Source organism: Anomaloglossus baeobatrachus, chromosome 4, assembly GCF_048569485.1.
Source record: "Anomaloglossus baeobatrachus isolate aAnoBae1 chromosome 4, aAnoBae1.hap1, whole genome shotgun sequence".
Taxonomy (NCBI): domain Eukaryota; kingdom Metazoa; phylum Chordata; class Amphibia; order Anura; family Aromobatidae; genus Anomaloglossus; species Anomaloglossus baeobatrachus.
The window spans coordinates 19,946,022-19,964,924 of record NC_134356.1 but is presented as its reverse complement, the minus strand read 5'-3'; the positions used below and the strand labels follow the sequence as shown (position 1 = coordinate 19,964,924).

The window sequence follows — 18,903 nt, the reverse complement described above, 5'->3', positions numbered from 1 at the left end:
TCGGATTTCGCTGCTGAAATGATGCAGAGTTTAGTGCAGATTTTTCCTTTCAGCTTTGCAGGTCACTTTCCACTCCTGATTTTCTCCGCAGACTGAGGATGCACCAAATGCTCAGTGAATTTTTACCCACAGAAGAAAAATCAGCATCAAATCACTCGGGTTTCGCTGCCGAAACGGTGTGGATTTTTTTTTTTTTGCTTTGCAGGTCACTTTCCACTGCTGATTTTCTCCGCAGACTGAGGATGAGCTTTCATCCTTGATACTTGCCCTGTATTTTCCGGATGGAGAATCCATAGCGTAGCCAACCCTTATGATTACATTCCCATATTCCAAAATGACCCGCAGTTTGGATTTTTTTTTAATCTGCAGCTTGTCAATTGATGCTGCGGAATTTCTCTGCAAATTTACCAAAATTTGCAGCAGAATTTGGTGCAGATTTTGATGCTGGGGAAAGTTATCTTGTTCCGAAGCTAACAAAGTGTATCATTCGAGGGTTTTGGGGGGGGGGGGGTTTGAGTCGCTTTAGTTGTGAATGGAGAAAAAAAAAAAAGTAAAAAGCAAAAAAAATATCCAAAATTGACTCTTATGCCATCCGTCTCGAGAAAAAAAAAAAGAAAGATGGCGGCCGCAAAGTTGGGGGATGAAAGGAGTTGTAGTTTGACCCACCCACTCGCGTCTAGGGCTACAAAGCAAAGTTTACAGAAATCTATCTACAAAAAGACAAAAAAAATAAAAAAAATGCAGAATTAAACACCAAGAATATTTTCTGCAAATATAAAAAGCATATTCATATAAAATATCCTTATCTGTGATATAATTGTAGCAAATCTTGTAAATAGCATAAAAAAAAACAAAAAAAAAACCCCCAAACTACTCCCTACTTGGAATGGAGTGAAGATATATTAAAAAAAAAAAAATATTCAAAAAAAAATGTTCCTCTACAAACGATAAATAGGAGAAAATTAAAAAATATATAAACGAGAAATAGGTTACGTCACACAATCGCGGTAAAACTTTAGTCACCCATTATGTCAGAAATCGAGAATTTATATTAGAGATCTACATATAAATGTTTCTATTAAAAAAAAAAAACATTAAAAAAACCAAAAATAAATATAATTTAGGGTCACGTCAAGGCACCACAGCTCAGTGCAGGTTTCGATAAGGAATAATAAAAAATTAGGATAAAATTGATCACATTTGCTTTCTATAAGGATATACCGAAATGTGGATAGTGTGTTAGAGCATGGATTGTGAAAATCTGCTGACTAAAGAGGACAAAAAATATAGATTTTTCTTACCCGGTGTAAATGCCGCCGTTCTCCTGAATCCGGCGATGTTTTTCTTTTGTTTCTACGCCTCTCCGTTCATGAGATATGGCCCTTTTTTCTCTTTTGATAAATCTTGTCTTATTATCCAAGTGGGTGTGGTTCTTCTTAAGGACCACACCTAGTTGGAGAAATGACAAGATTTAAATACTTCGAAGAAGGGGCCATATCTCAGGAACGGAGAGGCGTAAAAACAAAAGAAAAACATCGCCGGATTCAGGAGAACGGCGGCATTTACACCGGGTAAAAAAAAATTACATATTCATGGCAAGTGACAAAATGTTTTAAGGCCAAATACAAAACAGCCAGTGAATAAGAGCGCCTCTACAGACTTGGAGGTGCAATTGAATACGATTAATTTGCTACTGTTCATCATTATGGGTATAGTTAAGGCCCAGGTCTCACTCTTTGACCCAAAATCTCCAATTTCAGTCATTTGAGCAAGTATTTTTGTCTTTTCAACCTCCTTTGCCACCACATTCTTATTCACATCTAATTATATAAAGGGGTTGTACAGGATTTACAAAAAAAACCCCCCAAAACATGGCTGAATTTTTTTTAAATACAGCGCCACACCTGCCATCAGGCCATATGCGGTATTGCAGTGCAGACAAATTTTTCTCAATGGAGCCAAATTGTAGTACCAATCACGGCCCGTGCGTTTCGGGAAAAAAAAAGCAGCCATGTTTTCTCATCCTAAAAACCTTTTTTAAAAAAAATCCAAATGAATGACTCCCAAAATCTTTATTTAGCTGATCAAAAATATTGAATTCTAGCTTTTTATCAAACACAGACCTCCAATATAAATTTTATTTTTTTTTAAATACAAAAAAGTTGTTTTTTTTTTTAAGTCCAAATACTATGTAAAGAACTCCAGGCCACAAGGGGGCGCTGCGTCGGAATCTGTGGCCCTTTGGGACCACTATAACCTTCATAGTCATCTAAAATAGCTTATTTTTTTTATTTTTTGGGGGATATATTCTGCCTAGACCCGCAAGGCATCACACATGATCAATTATTGCCATCATCCTAACCTGCCACTAAGCAGTCAGTCTCGCGAGGGGGTGACCTGGTCCAACATTTCACATTAAAATATCTAACATACACCCTCCCCCCCCTTTACTTTATCCTCCTTGCCCCCCAAAAATCCCATCCTGGAGGCCAAATCTGTATTTTATTTGTATAACACAGCACTCCGTGTGGCCGGAGGCTGAACTGCATCCACTGCACTGTATCACCATTGTAACACAGCACTCCGTGTGGCCGGAGGTTGAACTGCAACAAAAAAAAAATTCACTGCAGCGGTAGGATTTTCCCCTACTAAAGGTGGTCTCTAGTTATGGCATCATAGACCGTTCCTTGAAGGAAGGGAAATATAATGGAGCAAGTACCCTGCACATAATCTGGTCTAAAATGGGTGAATAAAAAAAAAAATATATATATATATTACAAAAATAAAAACGTGATTAAAAATATACTCTCAGTATGATGGTAAAGATGTATGTGTTCCAAGTGCTAATTTTTTTTTTTTTTTAGCAAGAAATCAGGCACTAATTTCATTGCCGTATATATATATTTCAGGGTTACTGTCCTTTTACAGTTTCTGGGGGGGGTCCGGCAGGGACTCAGGGGTCCGTGGTGTTGATTACGGACTTGTCTGGTGGTGTCCATCCTCTGGACCAGCTGCAGTAGCCTTCTTTCTGCTTGATGCAGACGTAATTCTTGGACTGGTAGCCGGGGATGCCGAAGTTGGAGAGCAGATCCGTCCACAGGCACTCGCTCTTGGACGTGATGAAGCACGGGAGGTAATAGCAAGGCTTGATCTGTAAGAGACAAAGAAGGAGCGTTTAGGAGAGATCGTGTTTTTTCGGCGTACTGTTTTTTTAAATTGTCGATGGGAGGGGCCTTTTGAGTGGGAGGGACCTAGAACAAGTCTGTGCTGCCTGTAGAGACACTCTACTGTATAGCAAAAAGGATAACGCTCCAATTATAACAGTCAGTGTACTGTTTCTTTAAAATGGCGATGGGAGGGACCTAAAACAAGTCTGTGCTGCCCATAGAGGCACTATACTGTATAGTAAAAAGGATAACGCTCCAATTATAACAATTGGTGTACTGTTTCTTTAAAATGTCGATGGGAGGGACCTAAAACAAGTCTGTGCTGCCCATAGAGGCACTATACTGTATAGTAAAAAGGATAACACTCCAATTATAACAATTGGTGTACTGTTTCTTTAAAATGTCGATGGGAGGGACCTAAAACAAGTCTGTGCTGCCCATAGAGACACTCTACTGTATAGCAAAAAGGATAACGCTCCAATTATAACAGTCAGTGTACTGTTTCTTTAAAATGTCGATGGGAGGGACCTAAAACAAGTCTGTGCTGCCCATGGAGGCACTATACTGTATAGTAAAAAGGATAACGCTCCAATTATAACAATTGGTATACTGTTTCTTTAAATTGTCGATGGGAGGTGCTTTTTGAGTGGGAGGGACCTAAAACAAGTCTGTGCTGTATGTAGAGGCACTATTGTATAGCAAAAAGGATAACGCTCCAATTATAAGTCGGTGTACTGTTTCTTTAAATTATCAATGGGAGGGGCCGTATGAGTGGGAGGGACCTTAAACAAGTCTGTGCTGCCTGTAGAGGCACTGTACTGTATAGCAAAAAGGATAACGCTCTAATTATTGCAATCAGTCATTCAGGCGATCGTCTGATCGAGGTTAGAGTATATTAGGGGCAGAGAAGGACCCCTGCGTACCTTGCAGCTACATCCCTGGTGGTAGCGGTGATTGAGTCCCTTGCGCTGGGCAAGTGTCAGCTTATCCCACTTCTCGATCAGGTTGCACAGACCGGTGTATACCTTCCCCTCATATACACGCCCTAGGGAGGAAGAAGACGAGACCTGTTATCATGCCGTAAATAACCACATTACACATTATACTGTATTATTATACCGCTATACTATCATTACTGATTGGTTATTTCTGCTCAGCCTGTGTTAGTTATTTCCTAGAAACTCCTTATTATCCTCTTTGTAACAAATGGAATAATTGTGCAGTCACAGCGTTAAATAATATGCAATATAATATGTAATACCGCCACATAGTACCAATAAAGTACCATACAGCGTACATATAACATAACATGTGTTGCCCTAATATCACTATTCAGAGGATGGTTAGTACTATAGAGCAGTGAATTGACAGTAATAGTGTTCACATAATACCGTCACAGTGCTGATTTAATACCATACAGTGCACACACACACTACAGCATAATACATTGCCTTCATAATATCAATAGACAGTACTATAGTGCAATGGACAAAAAAAATTGTATTCATATAATACCGCCATATTGTACCATACAGTGTACATATAGAAGCATAATACACCTCCTCAAGTGATATCACTAGATAGTACTATAATGCACTGGAAAACAACTGTATCCATGTAATACTGCCATATAGTACTGTACAATGAATATATAGCAGCATACTACACTGTCAATACCATTAGACAGTACTGTGGTGCGTGGATATGTGTCCATAAAATACCGCCATTTAGTACTGTACAGTAAACATATAGCAGCATATTTCATTGATTTAATAATATCACTAGACAGTGCCTAGATAATACTATAGTGGAAACGACTATGCTTACATAATACCGCCATATAGTGCCAATATAATGGCACCGTAATACAGTGAACACGTAATTTTATTTTAGATCACAAGCGAGCTATAGTACATGGGGCTGGTCTTATTATTCTTACATAATACTGCCATATAGTACTGTACAGTATAGATCTCTATGTCTCTCTCATTATATATATATATATACATATATTTTATATATATATATATATATATATATATATATATATATATATATATATATATATATATACACACACACATTATATAATATATAGTGTGTGTATGTGTGTGTGTATAATATATATATATATTCAGCATGATAAACTGCCTAAATATCACTAGAGTACTGTACGGCCATGGAAAACATGTGAATCCATGTAATACCGCCATATAGTACTGTACAGTGAACATATAGCAGAATATGACATTGATTTAATAATACCCCGGATGGTGCCCAGATAATACTATATTGGAAATAACTACGCTTACATAATGCTGCCATATAGTGTCAATATAATAGCACCGTAATACATTGAACACATGTAATGTTACTTTAGGTCACAAGGGAGCTACGTGGGTCTGCTCCACGGTATTCAGGACCTATGTGAGCACATGCCACCCTGCGTATTCACTGTATACTCATATACCCCATCCATAATGGACCTCCTGGACCTGGATGTTCCTTTCCCTGCAGATACTGTTAGGATCAGAGCTGACAATCAGTGCCATACCGTACAGATAAGCGTGTGCCTACTGATCCCTACAGCTTCACATTGAGGTCATCAATTCCACTTTCTCGCTGACTTTGTAAACTTCCCTCCTCAGCAGATAATGACAAGCAGCGCTGATGTGCACCACCGGGACCACGGAGGTGACTTCTAGGGACTTCCCCTTCTCCTTAACGAAAAGGTGGGTAAGGGTAATCTTACCAAAGCCCCACATGGTGCCCTCAGTATTGGTGCAGAGATAGGTCTGCTGCCTTCTACAAGGCATACAAGAAAATTGGGACATTTCATAGCAACGATAAAAATTAGGCCCCTTTTGTAGCAGCTTCTTGACACCAGCACACCGATCTTCCTGTGGCACAGGGTCCTAGTGCCGCCATTCCATTCTGTGTTTTGTAATACTGCAGCAGCAGTGCTAGTTATTACTTCATATGGGGGACAAGACAGACCAGGAATGGCCCTTGGCCCTACGGGGGCCCCACAGAATGGCCCTTGGCCCTACAGGGGCCCCACAGAATGACCCTTGGCCCTACAGGGGCCCCACAGAAAGGCCCTTGGCCCTACAGGGGCCCCACAGAATAGCCCCTGGCTCTTTGCATCGTGCCCACCTGTGATGAGATACTGGTACTTGTTGACCTCCAGCTTGACTCCGCACAGGCTTTCTGAAGACTCGGTGTAGATATACTGCACATGAGGCATCTTCTTAAAGCCACGGTACATCTGCAGGAAATCAGGAAACACAAGGAGTCAATTCCACATAATACATTTGGATGAACAATGCCAAGAACCCCCCCCCCCCCCACAAATCTACAGTATGTGTGCAGAATGCACAGCATAAATCTGCGCTCCATATTGTCTGGATGTTTTCCCATCTATCAAACAAGCCAGGAATTGTGTGTAGGGAACGTTGGGAGTATCTGCAGAGGGATAGGAAAGCTTGGAAAATATTGAGATCGGGGCTTCATGCATGCGATTTTAGGCAATTTTTTTCTGATTATTTCAGCTTAAGTAATATTGTCATATAGTGCTAAGAAAATGCTGCCATATACAGCCCACATAATACTACCGTACAGTGCAAAGAAAATGCTGCCATATACATCCCACATAATACTACCTTATAGTGCGAAGAAAATGCTGCCATATACATCCCACATAATACTACCTTATAGTGCGAAGAAAATGCTAGCATATACAGCCCACATAATACTACCGTATAGTGCAAAGAAAATGCTGCCATATACATCCCACATATTACTACCTTATAGTGCGAAGAAAATGCTAGCATATACAGCCCACATAATACTACCGTATAGTGCAAAGAAAATGCTGCCATATACAGCCCACATATTACTACCTTATAGTGCGAAGAAAATGCTGCCATATACAGCCCACATAACACCACCTTATGGAGTCATGATAATGACACAATACAGAGCCCACATAATACCACCTTATAGTGCCTTGATAATGCTGCCATATACAGCCCACATAATACTACCTTATAGTGCGAAGAAAATGCTGCCATATACATCCCACATAACACCACCTTATGGAGTCATGATAATGACACAATACAGAGCCCACATAATACCACCTTATAGTGCCTTGATAATGCTGCCATATACAGCCCACATAATACTACCTTATAGTGCGAAGAAAATGCTGCCATATACAGCCCACATAACACCACCTTATGGAGTCATGATAATGACACAATACAGAGCCCACATAATACCACCTTATAGTGCCTTGATAATGCTGTCATATACAGCCCACACAATACCACCTTATAGTGCCATGATATTGTCGCTATATACAGCCCACACAATGCCACCTTAGTGCCATGATAATGACACAATACAGAGCCCACATATTCCACCTTATAGTGCCATGATAATGCCGCCATATACAGCCCACACAATGCCACCTTATAGTGCCATGATAATGCCGTCATATGCAGCCTTCATAATACCAGTTCATAATGCCGGACTGTGCAGGAATCCAAAATATTCTCTTAAATCATCCACATAATATTGACATATAGTTTACATATAATACTGCAATTCAGTGTCTGGATAATACCCCCATATCCTGCTTACTAGCACCTGATGGAGTTAGTTTGTTGTGGGCCCTCAAAGAAATGTTAGCAATTGCCAGTACAAGGATTTGTGCTGCTCTGCTACATCAGTATCCGGGCCACTTTAGGATGGTGGAGCAGGGAGCAATGACGGAGACATTGTGGAGATCAGACACCGATATCTGACCCTCGATGTGCCGTCCTCCTCACAACCCGGCTCTGCTACTCAGACTCGGTCTGGGTTTATTGGGTCCTTGACAAGCTAATAAGTCCCAGCTTTCCTCTTATCAGGTCCAGATGACTCGCTGGGTGGACACGTCATCTTTTATTAGTGGCCAAACAAGCAGACTGATCCGTGGCCAAATCCAGAGCTGGCATTGTATGACTATGCAGCGCCGACATCAGTGACATCATGGGCCTGGATAGTCTGGAGGCAACTGGATGAACTTTCCACATTGTCTCAGTGATCGTAATTTCTCCTACACCCAATTCTCATGGGAACAGAACAAAATTCCCAAAATGATAGACCATTTATAAGTGTCCATCAACACTAAACGTTGGTGACCATCGTGGGACAGAGAATATCCCCTACTCCTTCACACTGAGAATTCTGCTCTTTCTGGGACCTTCTCGATCTCTGAGCCACCATCTTGCTCTTCTGATCGTTAAGTCATCTTCACATTCGTAGACCTCTTGGTGGGTGAGACATCTGCTCATTCAGGTACCTTCTATGTCTTCTTGGTCTAGGACTACTGAACACAGTTTTTACTTTCGTAGACCTCTTGGTCGGTGAGATATCTGCTCATTCTGGGACCTTCTTTGACCAGTGAACAACTCTTCACATTCGTAGACCTCTTGGTGGGTGAGACATTTGCCAATTCAGGGACCGTTTCGGTCTTCTAGGTCTATGACTAGTGAATGCATGGTTTTCACTTTCATAGTCCTCTTGGTGGGTGAGATCTGCTCATTCTGGAACCTTCTCTACCTTCTTGGTCTATGACCACCTCTTCACTTTTGTAGACCTCTTGGTGGGTGAGACATCTGCCCATTCTTAAATGTCTCCCGTTCTTCTGGTGCAGGAATGATGACCAGTGTACTTATCCAACATAATGACTAGACATTTACTTATTTTGGGACTCTCTTAACCTCACAAGCTCATGGTCAATGATGCGAATACCGTCTGGCTACTGAAACGTTGTCAAGTCCTGAGACCTTCTTTGCATCACTGGTACATAATCTATAAACACTATCCTCTTGTGGTTCCACTCTTGACTGTGTAGACCATTCTTACCTTCTGATCAAAAACGCTTCTTCATGTCCTGAGACCTTTTGGTTGTTGAGACATCTGTTAATCGTTGAACCTTCTTAGCTTTGCTGGACCAATGGATGCCATATTCTGTCCTGGTCACTCAGGCATCTTTATATCATTTGCTTCTACACCAGTGTGTAAGGGTGGTGTCCACCACTTTATTAGTAGGGCATCAAAGAGATCAAAAACATCTGGTCATCCTGGGACCTCCTCTGGTGCATTACTAGAGAAGACCCCTAATGGTTTGTGAGTTGTCTTCTTTGTCTAGGACAGTGAAAGCTATTCTTTCTTCTTTTCACTGAGGCATCTTTGTGTCCTGAGACCTCCTTCACACCACTGGTGAATGAGGAATGAACACCATCCTCTCATATTGGTTGGTTGTTTTCATTAGCTCCTTCTGGGATATTCTTTGCTCTTCCTCCATTGCCAATGAGCCCCATCCTTCCTTCAGGTCAATAAGACATCTGTCAGCCTTGAGACCTTTTGACTCATGAGACATTGTTCCCTTCTGATGCTTCTGGTGAAGAGCAATATGGCTACTATACTTGGTGACTTATCTACTTGTGTCCTGGGACCTTCTTCATGGTTCATTACCTTTAAACCCCATTCACATCTGGTCACTAAGACATCTTCATCTCCCGAGACCTCCTTTGCATTACTGGTACTTGAGCAGTGAATACCCTCCTATTTTAAATCATGAATCATCTGCGCTTCTCCCATTTTGCTTAAGTGGGCATTATCCTTCGTTATTAGTTCTCGGCTTTCTTGGTCCACGTCATGGGCAGTGAGCACCATCTCTCCCTGCTGGTGCTTAAGACATCATCATGTTCATAGTCCTTCTTATGGCCATTTGCAGGATCACCTACTTCAGTTGGTCAGATATCTGCTCATCTTTTGGGTTTCTTTGCATCACCCTTCTTTGAGACATTGATAATTTTTTCTCCTGCCTTCTTTGTCCATGATATGGCCAGTGAACCCCATTCTCCTATTGTGAATGTTGAGTTGTCTACACATTTCTCTGCTTCCTTGTCGGTGCTTAAGTGGGCATCACTCCTGTGTATTCTTCTCTGTCTTCCTTATCCATGGCATGTCCAGTGAACCACATTCTCCTATTTTGAATCTCGAGTATTCTGCACCTCTCTTTGCTTCTTTGCCGAGGCTTAAGTGGACATCACCATTCTCCATAGTCTTCTCTGCCTTCTTTGTTTATGGCATGAATAATTAATACCATCCTTCTATTTTGAATGTCGAGTCGTCTTCACAGTTCTTTGATTCTTTGCCGCTTAAGTTGGCATCACTCTTCTCCATATTCTTTTCTGCCTTCTTGGTCTATTGCATGACCAGTAAACCCCAACCTTCGCTTTTGAATGTTGAGTTGTCTACACATTTCTCTTTGCTTCCTTACTGATGCTTAAGTGGGCATCACCCTTCAGCCTATTCTTCTCTGCCTTCTTTGTCCATGGCATGACCAGCGAACCCCATCCTCCCATTTTGAATATAGGGTCTTCTGCTCATTTTTCTTTGCTGATGCTTAACTGGGCACCACCCTTCTTCATATTCTTCTGTCTACTTTGTCCAATGCATGACGAAGAAACACCAGCCCTGTCTTCTGGTCCTTGAGACATCATCCTGTCTGGAGACTTTTTGCACGACCATTAGTGATGAACACCACCCTTCTACTTTGGTTGATCAGACATCTGCGCATCTTTGCGTCTTTGCTGCTGCTCAAGGGGACATCACCCTTCGTATTTTTCTCTGTCTTTTTTGTTTATGGCATGACCAGTGAATACCATCCTACTATTTTGAATATAGGGTCTTCTGATCATCTCTTTTTGCTGACGCTTAAGTGGGCATCACCCGTCTTTGTATTCTTCTCTGCCTTCTTTGTCAATGGCATGACCAAGATTTTCTTTGCACAACCATTAGTGGTGAACACCACCCTTCTACTTTGGTTGGTCAGGCATCTGCTCATGTTTGCTTCTTTGCTGCTGCTCAAGTGGGCATCATCATTCTCCATATTCTTCTTTGCCTTCTTTGTCCTTGGCATGACCAGCGAACCCTATCCTCCTTTTTTTTAATATTGAGTCTTCTGCTCATCTCTCTTTGTTGATGCTAAAGTGGGCATCACCCTTCTTTGTAGTCTTCTCTGTCTACTACGTCCATGGCATAACCAAGAAACACCAGCACTGTCTTCTGGTCCTTGAGTCATCATCCTATCCAGAGACTTTCTTTGCACGACCATTAGTGATGATCACCACCCTTCTACTTTGGTTAGTCAGACATATGCTCATCTTTGCTTCTGCTCAAGTGGGCATCACTCTTCTTTGTATTCTCTGCCTTTGTCCTTGGCATGATCAGCGAACCCCATCCTCCTGTCTTGAATATAGGGTCTTCTGCTCATCTCTTTGCTTCTTTGCTGATGCTTAAGTGGGCATCACCCTTCTTCGTAGTCTACTATGTCTATGGCATGACCAAGAAACACCATCCCTCTCTTCTGGTCCTTGAGACATCATCTTATCCAGAGACTTTCTTTGCACGACCTTTAGTGATGATCACCACCCTTCTGCTTGGGTTGCTCAGACATCTGCTCATCTTTGCTGGTGCTCCAGTAGGCATCACCCTTCTTCGTAGTCTACTATGTCTATGGCATGACCAAGAAACACCATCCCTCTCTTCTGGTCCTTGAGACATCATCCTATCCAGAGACTTTCTTTGCACGACCTTTAGTGATGATCACCACCCTTCTACTTGGGTTGCTCAGACATCTGCTCATCTTTGCTTCTTTGCTGGTGCTCCAGTGGGCATCACCCTTCGTATTCTTCTCTGCCTTCTTTGTCCATGGGATGACCAGTGAATACCATCCTCCTTTGAATATAGGGTCTTCTGCTCATCTCTCTTTGCTGGTGCTCCAGTGGGCATCACCCCTGTATGTATTCTTCTGTCTACTTTGTCCATGGCATGACCAAGAAACTCCATTCCTCTCTTCTGGTCCTTGAGACATCATCCTGGCCAGAGACTTCCTTTGCACGACCATTAGTGATGATCACCACCTTTTTACTTTGGTTGGACAGACATCTGCTCATGTTTGCTTCTTTGCTGCTCCAGTGGGCATCACCCTTCGTAGTCTTCTCTGTTTACTTTGTCCATGGCATGACCAAGAAACACCAGCCCTGTCTTCTGGTCCTTGAGACATCATCCTGGCCAGATACTTTCTTTGCACGACCATTAGTGATGATCACCACCCTTCTGCTTTGGTTGGACAGACATCTGGTCATCATTGCTTCATTGCTGGTGCTCCGGTGGGCATCACCCTTCTTTCTTTGCCTCGTAGGCGCACCATCATTACAGATTAGTAGGATCATGGTCACCTCGTATAGGCTTTTCCAATGCTTTCCTTCTGCCTACAACACCAAATGTTGTGCTTTCTGATCAGATTGGACCATGTATGATGATGACCCATAGAGATGCATGCATGGTGGCCTCAAATACCCAAATTTTCAGATAAAGGATCATAGGGGACCCACCATCTTAACCTCGTGGCCTATTCGTACCATACCATGGGTTATTCCACATGACACAATCGGCTCTGCTACATCGTAATACAATGGTGCGATCACATTTCTCAGAATCTGGAAAGCAAAGTCCACGAGCACAAAATCTGCCCTTATCCCACCGCACGGGCGCAGCGGAGCCTCATAATCATCATAAGGCAGCGTCCCCTCGCTGAGCCCCCCTCGGCTTTGTACATAAATACCGCCATTGTTACCCAGACGGCCGTGTCCCGCTCTTTACTCCCTGAAGCTTTATTCCCTTAATAAGTTGCAGGTTTTGTAGATTTTGTGCCAAAGTATTACTCTCCTCTGTTACTTGGTGAGGAAATAAGCCAGCCTCATGACTGGGGGGTGGTCGCAGCCAAATCCTTTAACCCCATCCATATTACACAGGCCCTGATCAGATGTGCAGGAGCCCGGGTGAGTCCACGAGGCCCCACAGAAGGGATGACGGGCACCACTCGGGCTTTCTCTGCAATTGGGAAAGCTGGGTGAATATCTAGGAAAGTGCAGAAAAGAGAAGAGATCTCCAGGACTCCTGGAAAAGTCCTGTGTGAGCAGTGTACTCGCCTCTCCCCATTAATCTGCTTCCCTGCCCTACTGGGTACAACCTCAGTGGACCTTCTGGGGTCTGTATACAGAAAGGTCGGGGTGGTCATTACACAGGGGTCTGTATACAGGAGAGGTCTCGTCTGGGGTCTGTATACAGGAGGGGTCTGGTCTGGGGTCTGTATACAGGAGGGGTCTGGTCTGGGGTCTGTATACAGGAGGGGTCTGGTCTGGGGTCTGTATACAGGAGGGGTCTGGTCTGGGGTCTGTATACAGGAGGGGTCTGGTCTGGGGTCTGTATACAGGGGGGGTCTGGTCTGGGGTCTGTATACAGGAGGGGTCTGGTCTGGGGTCTGTATACAGGAGGGGTCTGGTCTGGGGTCTGTATACAGGAGGGGTCTGGTCTGGGGTCTGTATACAGGGGGGGTCTGGTCTGGGGTCTGTATACAGGAGGGGTCTGGTCTGGGGTCTGTATACAGGAGAGGTCTGGTCTGGGGTCTGTATACAGGAGGGGTCTGGTCTGGGGTCTGTATACAGGGGAGGTCTCGTCTGGGGTCTGTATACAGGGGAGGTCTCGTCTGGGGTCTGTATACAGGAGGGGTCTGGTCTGGGGTCTGTATACAGGAGGGGTCTGGTCTGGGGTCTGTATACAGGAGAGGTCTGGTCTGGGGTCTGTATACAGGAGAGGTCTGGTCTGGGGTCTGTATACAGGAGAGGTCTGGTCTGGGGTCTGTATACAGGAGGGGTCTGGTCTGGGGTCTGTATACAGGAGGGTTCTGGTCTGGGGTCTGTATACAGGAGGGTTCTGGTCTGGGGTCTGTATACAGAAGAGTTCTGGTCTGGGGTCTGTAGATCCAGATTCTATTTAAAGGGCTAGTAACCCTGAAGTTCTCGACTTATGATAGTGAGATCTATATTAGGCGTTGATATTAGTCGGCGTCTCCCTCAGCGCTGGAGATCTGTGACATAATGTAAACAGGCAGCCTAATTGGCTGACAACAGTGAACAATAGATTGGTTAAAAAAGAAAAAAAAAGCGTAGAATTAATGTTCAGCGTCTCTTTAAGAAATGTGGACTTGGACTCGTCTACAAAGGGCGGATTGGCAGGGATGTGGCTGCCCCTCCTGTCTGCGGCCCGCCGCCCTCCGGGGACCAGGAGCGATCAGTCCCGTTATGTCACGTGCCGCGGAAAAACATCTCTCCTGCCCAGAAGAGTTTAGTGTCACCGGTTGGAAGCAGAGACCACAACAACCCAGTGCGGACCTCTGCGGAGGGGCGAGGCGCTGACCTCATCTGTTTACTGCAAATCTGGGGTAAACACATGAAATAATCCCCCCGCCGGGGCCTGCGGCGTCTAAGGGGTTAACAGCCGAGCCAATATAAACATGTGCTATAAAGGGCCCGGGCTATACGGGGCGGGGGCCGACGTCAGTGTATGGAGGGGGGCTCTGCTCCCTGTATAATGGGTCTATGTTCCTACACACCCGCAGGTTCCTGAAACACTCTGTGCTGCTGTGAGCAAAACTGACACCATTGTCTCCTGAAATACTCTGTGCTGCGGGCAGTCCACTATCGCGTGAATAACGCCGATTTCTTACCTTCATCTGCTTTATCGTGTAACGCATCGTTCCGAACGGGCCGTCGTTCATCAGCTTCTTGCCCACGACCTTGGCTCTGATCACTGTACAGAAAGAAAAACAATAAAATATTGGTTAAAATATTATCACTTAAATACTCTGTGCAGCTTTGAGCTGTCGGTTTTTAGTAACTTATGGCATCGGAACGCTATTCGACCACCCTCAGTCGTGGTGCTTTCTGCTGACAAGTTATAGCACCATTTCTGCCCCTTGTCATGCCCATTTCTGCCCCCCCCCCACACCCCGCTGCGCCAGCCAATCAATGGTGAGGAAAGTGATCGGAGGTGATCTAGTGTTATGGTTTCGCAGTCTCAAATCTTTTATCCTCTCGTATTTATCTCCATCCATCTTCCCATCCCCTGCCCCTGGTGAAGAGAGAAGCCTCCCCACAGCAGGACGCTGCCACCACCATGTTTGACTGTGGGGATCCATCACAATCCCATCTGATAGTCATTGCTTCAGTAAAGTCTCCTCCACCTGCTCTACCCTCCAGCGTTTCGGGACGGCTCAACAATGCAATGTTAATCCAGGCGGCCGAAAAAATGTGAACAATGTGATCATCAAGATCAGCACGAAACCGCCAGAACCAGAAAGAACCGTCACAATGTGCCAGCGCGCAGGAAACACAATCTTTATACCATCAAGCCCGACATTTCCAATCTGCTTCATCTCCAGATTCCTCCTTATTTTAAGTACTCTGCGTTCTGGAACATTATTGTCCACTTCTAGAAGTTGATACTTCTCACAGCTGAGGGTTTGTTACACCTTCATGATCAGTACAGCCCCCATCATGGTTTTTTTCCTTGGTGGAATCATCTAGGTCTCCCCGGACAGATGGCGGGGCAGGATTTGACTTATCCTGGGAAGAACTTTTTTGAAAAATGTACTAATTTTTGATGAACGTTACATAACCGGACGAGGAGGCCGGAACGTGCTGCTGATGGGCGATTTAAAGCTTCGCGGCCCAAAATCTCAGATCTCCAAGACTCACATAAACCCCAACACGAGGGCTGTGGGATTAACTCCTGTGCTGCTTGGACAAATGGTCCATAGATTGTAATAGGATGGACCCCAACCCTGGGCGATACAGGAGGTTGTAACGTTCAGAAAATGTTCTCACATAAATCCGGTCATTTGAGGTTTCTATCAAGACGTGGTTTAATTAGGATTCATCCAGGTCAGTCGACAGTCAGTTGGGCTACCTAAAATGCCACGGGTGGTCATTCCGGCTTTCTTGGTCAGTTGAATGATTGATATGTTGAGCTCCTACAGCTCGTTGGACTTTAAGGTGATTAGTCAAATGGGCTACCTACAAGTAGGAGGTCAACTAAGGGTTCCACCAAGGCGTTGGCCCTTTGAGACAATTGGGTTTTCCATCGAGTAGCTGGCTTCCTTTAGCTAGTTGACCACTTAAACTTCCAACAAGTAATAGGTCAATCAGGCTTCCTAAAATACGGCTTCATGTAGACGCTTGAACAGTCAAGCTTCCTACAATTGGGCCAACTACAAATAGTTGGTTAATCAAGGATTCCTACAACTAGATACACCTGTATAGCCCAATGGGCCACCTACCATCAGTTAGTTGGACCATAGATCTTCCAATTTATCCTGGGTTTTCTACGAATGTTAATCAACTTGGGAAAACATTAAGTTGGATAATATGGCTTCCTACAGTTAGATTTCCAACAGAAGTAGACCATCAATATGGCGTTCTACAAATGTTTGGACCATTGGATGTCTTTAAAAGTTGTTAACTGGCCACGCTGTGTTACAACTAGTAGGAAAATTGGACTATTGGGCTATCTATCATAGTCAATGACTTAGAGTTTTCATGAAGTAGTTCATCATGTGGGCCTCCTACTACCGTAGTAGTTGGTTACTCAAGGCTACCTACAGTTAACTAGCCAGCTTTATTTTCTACAGGTGTTAGTCAATCAATTAAGGTTTCCACAAAGTATTTGGTCAACTGGGCTTTACATTTCCAAGGACTACCTATTAGTAGTCAGTCAATTAAGGTCTCTATCTAGTGGTTATTCAGTTGGGCGCCCACAGAGTAGAAAGTCAATTGCGACTTCTGTCATTACGACTTCTTTCGAGTAGTCAATGTGGTTTCCTAGAGGCAGTTGATGAACTAGACGACTTATAAGTGGTTTGTCAATTGGGCTACCTACAAACAATGAATTAGGGTTTCCACAAATTAGTTGGCCATTTAGGCTTCCTACAAGAAGTGATTCGTTTGGGTTCTTTACAAGTAGTAAGTCAACTACAGTTTCCAACAAATAAGTGGTCAACATCGCTTCTTACAAGTAGTCAATCAATATGGCTTCCTACAGACACTTGGCAGATATTGCTTTCTACAGATGTTGGGTCAATATGGCTTCCTACAGATGTTGGCTTAATATAGCTTTCTACAGATTTTGGGTCAATATAGCTTTCTACAGATGTAGGGTCAATATGGCAGGTGGGTTGTCCAATATGGCTTTCTACTGGCGGTTGGCTAATATGGCTTCCAATAAATTGTTGGTCAATATGGCTTTCTACATATGGTTTGCCAATATGGCTTCCTACAGACAGTTGGTCAATATGGCTTTCTACATATGGTTGGCCAATATGGCTTCCTACAGACGGTTGGTCAGTATGGCTTTCTACATATGGTTGGCCAATATGGCTTCCTACAGACGGTTGGTCAGTATGGCTTTCTACATATGGTTGGCCAATATGGCTTCCTACAGAAGGTTTGTCCATATTTTTTCCTAAAGGAGGTTGGCCGATATGGCTTTCTACAAATGGTTCGTCAATATGGCTTCCTACATGCGGTTAGCCAATATGGTTTCCTACAAGTGGTTGGTCAATATGGCTTCCTACAGAAAGTTGGCCAGAATGGCTTCCTACAGAAAGTTGGCCATAATAGTTTCCTACAGATGTTGGGTCAATATGGCCTTCGACATATGTTGGGTCAGTATGCCAATATGGCTTTGTTCCAAAGGTTGGCCAATATGGCTTCCGTCAAGTAGTTGGTCAATGACTCCCCCACCACATCATCCAAAGACTCTCCATCAAAAGCCAACGGTGTGGAAGTTCCTTCTTTTCCGGGGACAGTTCCTGACACTTTACCCATCGGTTGTGTTCCCCTTGACGTGACATCACCTCACAGCCATGATGACATCACTCCTCACACCCGCAGTCATTCTCATGCTGCCCGCAGTGTTCTCGCCCGTGTGATTGAGACATCCTAAATGCCGAGCTATGGACACCACTGCCATCAACATCATCCAAACATGAGCTCTAGGAAATTGTGTGCGGTACATAATGCCAGGAATCCAAGGAACCTGATCTGGCCCTGGCCTGCAGAGGACGGGAGGTCACAACTGGGCACCCAGTGTCTGAGCTGTAGGATACTAGTGCTTTCCGACACTGGATACCAGCTATGTGTTACTATTACATCACTGGGTTAGTTTATAGTTTATTACCATGGAATCCTATGGTTCTGCATAGGAGCTGTGTACACAAAACGAGACTATTTATAAATGGTCACAACAACCTCAATGCAAGAGCAACAATCCCCCAGCCATGACAAGTATCAGGTCTGTACACGTTTTTGGACTTTTAGATGTCATTAAGTTCAGACAGCAAGCAGAGATCTTGAAAATAGTGATGAATTGAAACCTTAAAATACGTGAGAATGCTGCAGACGTTTACTTATAATCTGCACCCGGAAACAACCCTTCCCGAGCGCCTGTACGTGGCGCTCAGATCAAAGCATAGCTGGTGGCGGCCGGCGCGCCAAGAGGACGCGAGCACTTAGGTGTGAAATAGCCCAACGCTTCTCATGGAGACACTCGGAAGTAACAGTTTCCCACAATAGACCAGTAAAATATTATTGAAAGCCGATCTGCTGACATTCCTACCGATCACATGTCACCGCACCGGAGAAGAGGATGAGGAGGATGATCACCTTTATATGAGGCATGGAGACAGAGGCACCTGACCTCTGACCTCAGGAAAAGCGCAACGTGTTTGATGTTCTCACTGAACCACTGATCAGCCACAGGCGGGAAAATACAT

The 18,903-nt window shown here is 43.9% G+C and overlaps 2 protein-coding genes across 2 annotated transcripts in view; one reads left to right on the top strand and one right to left on the bottom strand.

The window, feature by feature from the left end:
• Positions 1 to 18,903, top strand: part of SYN3 (synapsin III) — a 278,381-nt gene that overhangs the window by 145,632 nt on the left and 113,846 nt on the right. The window lies entirely within an intron of this gene.
• TIMP3 (TIMP metallopeptidase inhibitor 3) overlaps positions 1,363 to 18,903 on the bottom strand; it is a 33,441-nt gene continuing 15,900 nt past the window's right edge. Inside the window, exons 2-5 of the mRNA XM_075343798.1 lie at positions 14,800 to 14,882; positions 6,324 to 6,435; positions 4,091 to 4,212; positions 1,363 to 3,151 (exon numbers count right to left, since the gene is read on the bottom strand). Coding sequence (XP_075199913.1) covers positions 2,954 to 3,151; positions 4,091 to 4,212; positions 6,324 to 6,435; positions 14,800 to 14,882 — 515 coding nt within the window. The 3' untranslated portion in view covers positions 1,363 to 2,953. The remainder of the gene's footprint in view (positions 3,152 to 4,090; positions 4,213 to 6,323; positions 6,436 to 14,799; positions 14,883 to 18,903) is intronic.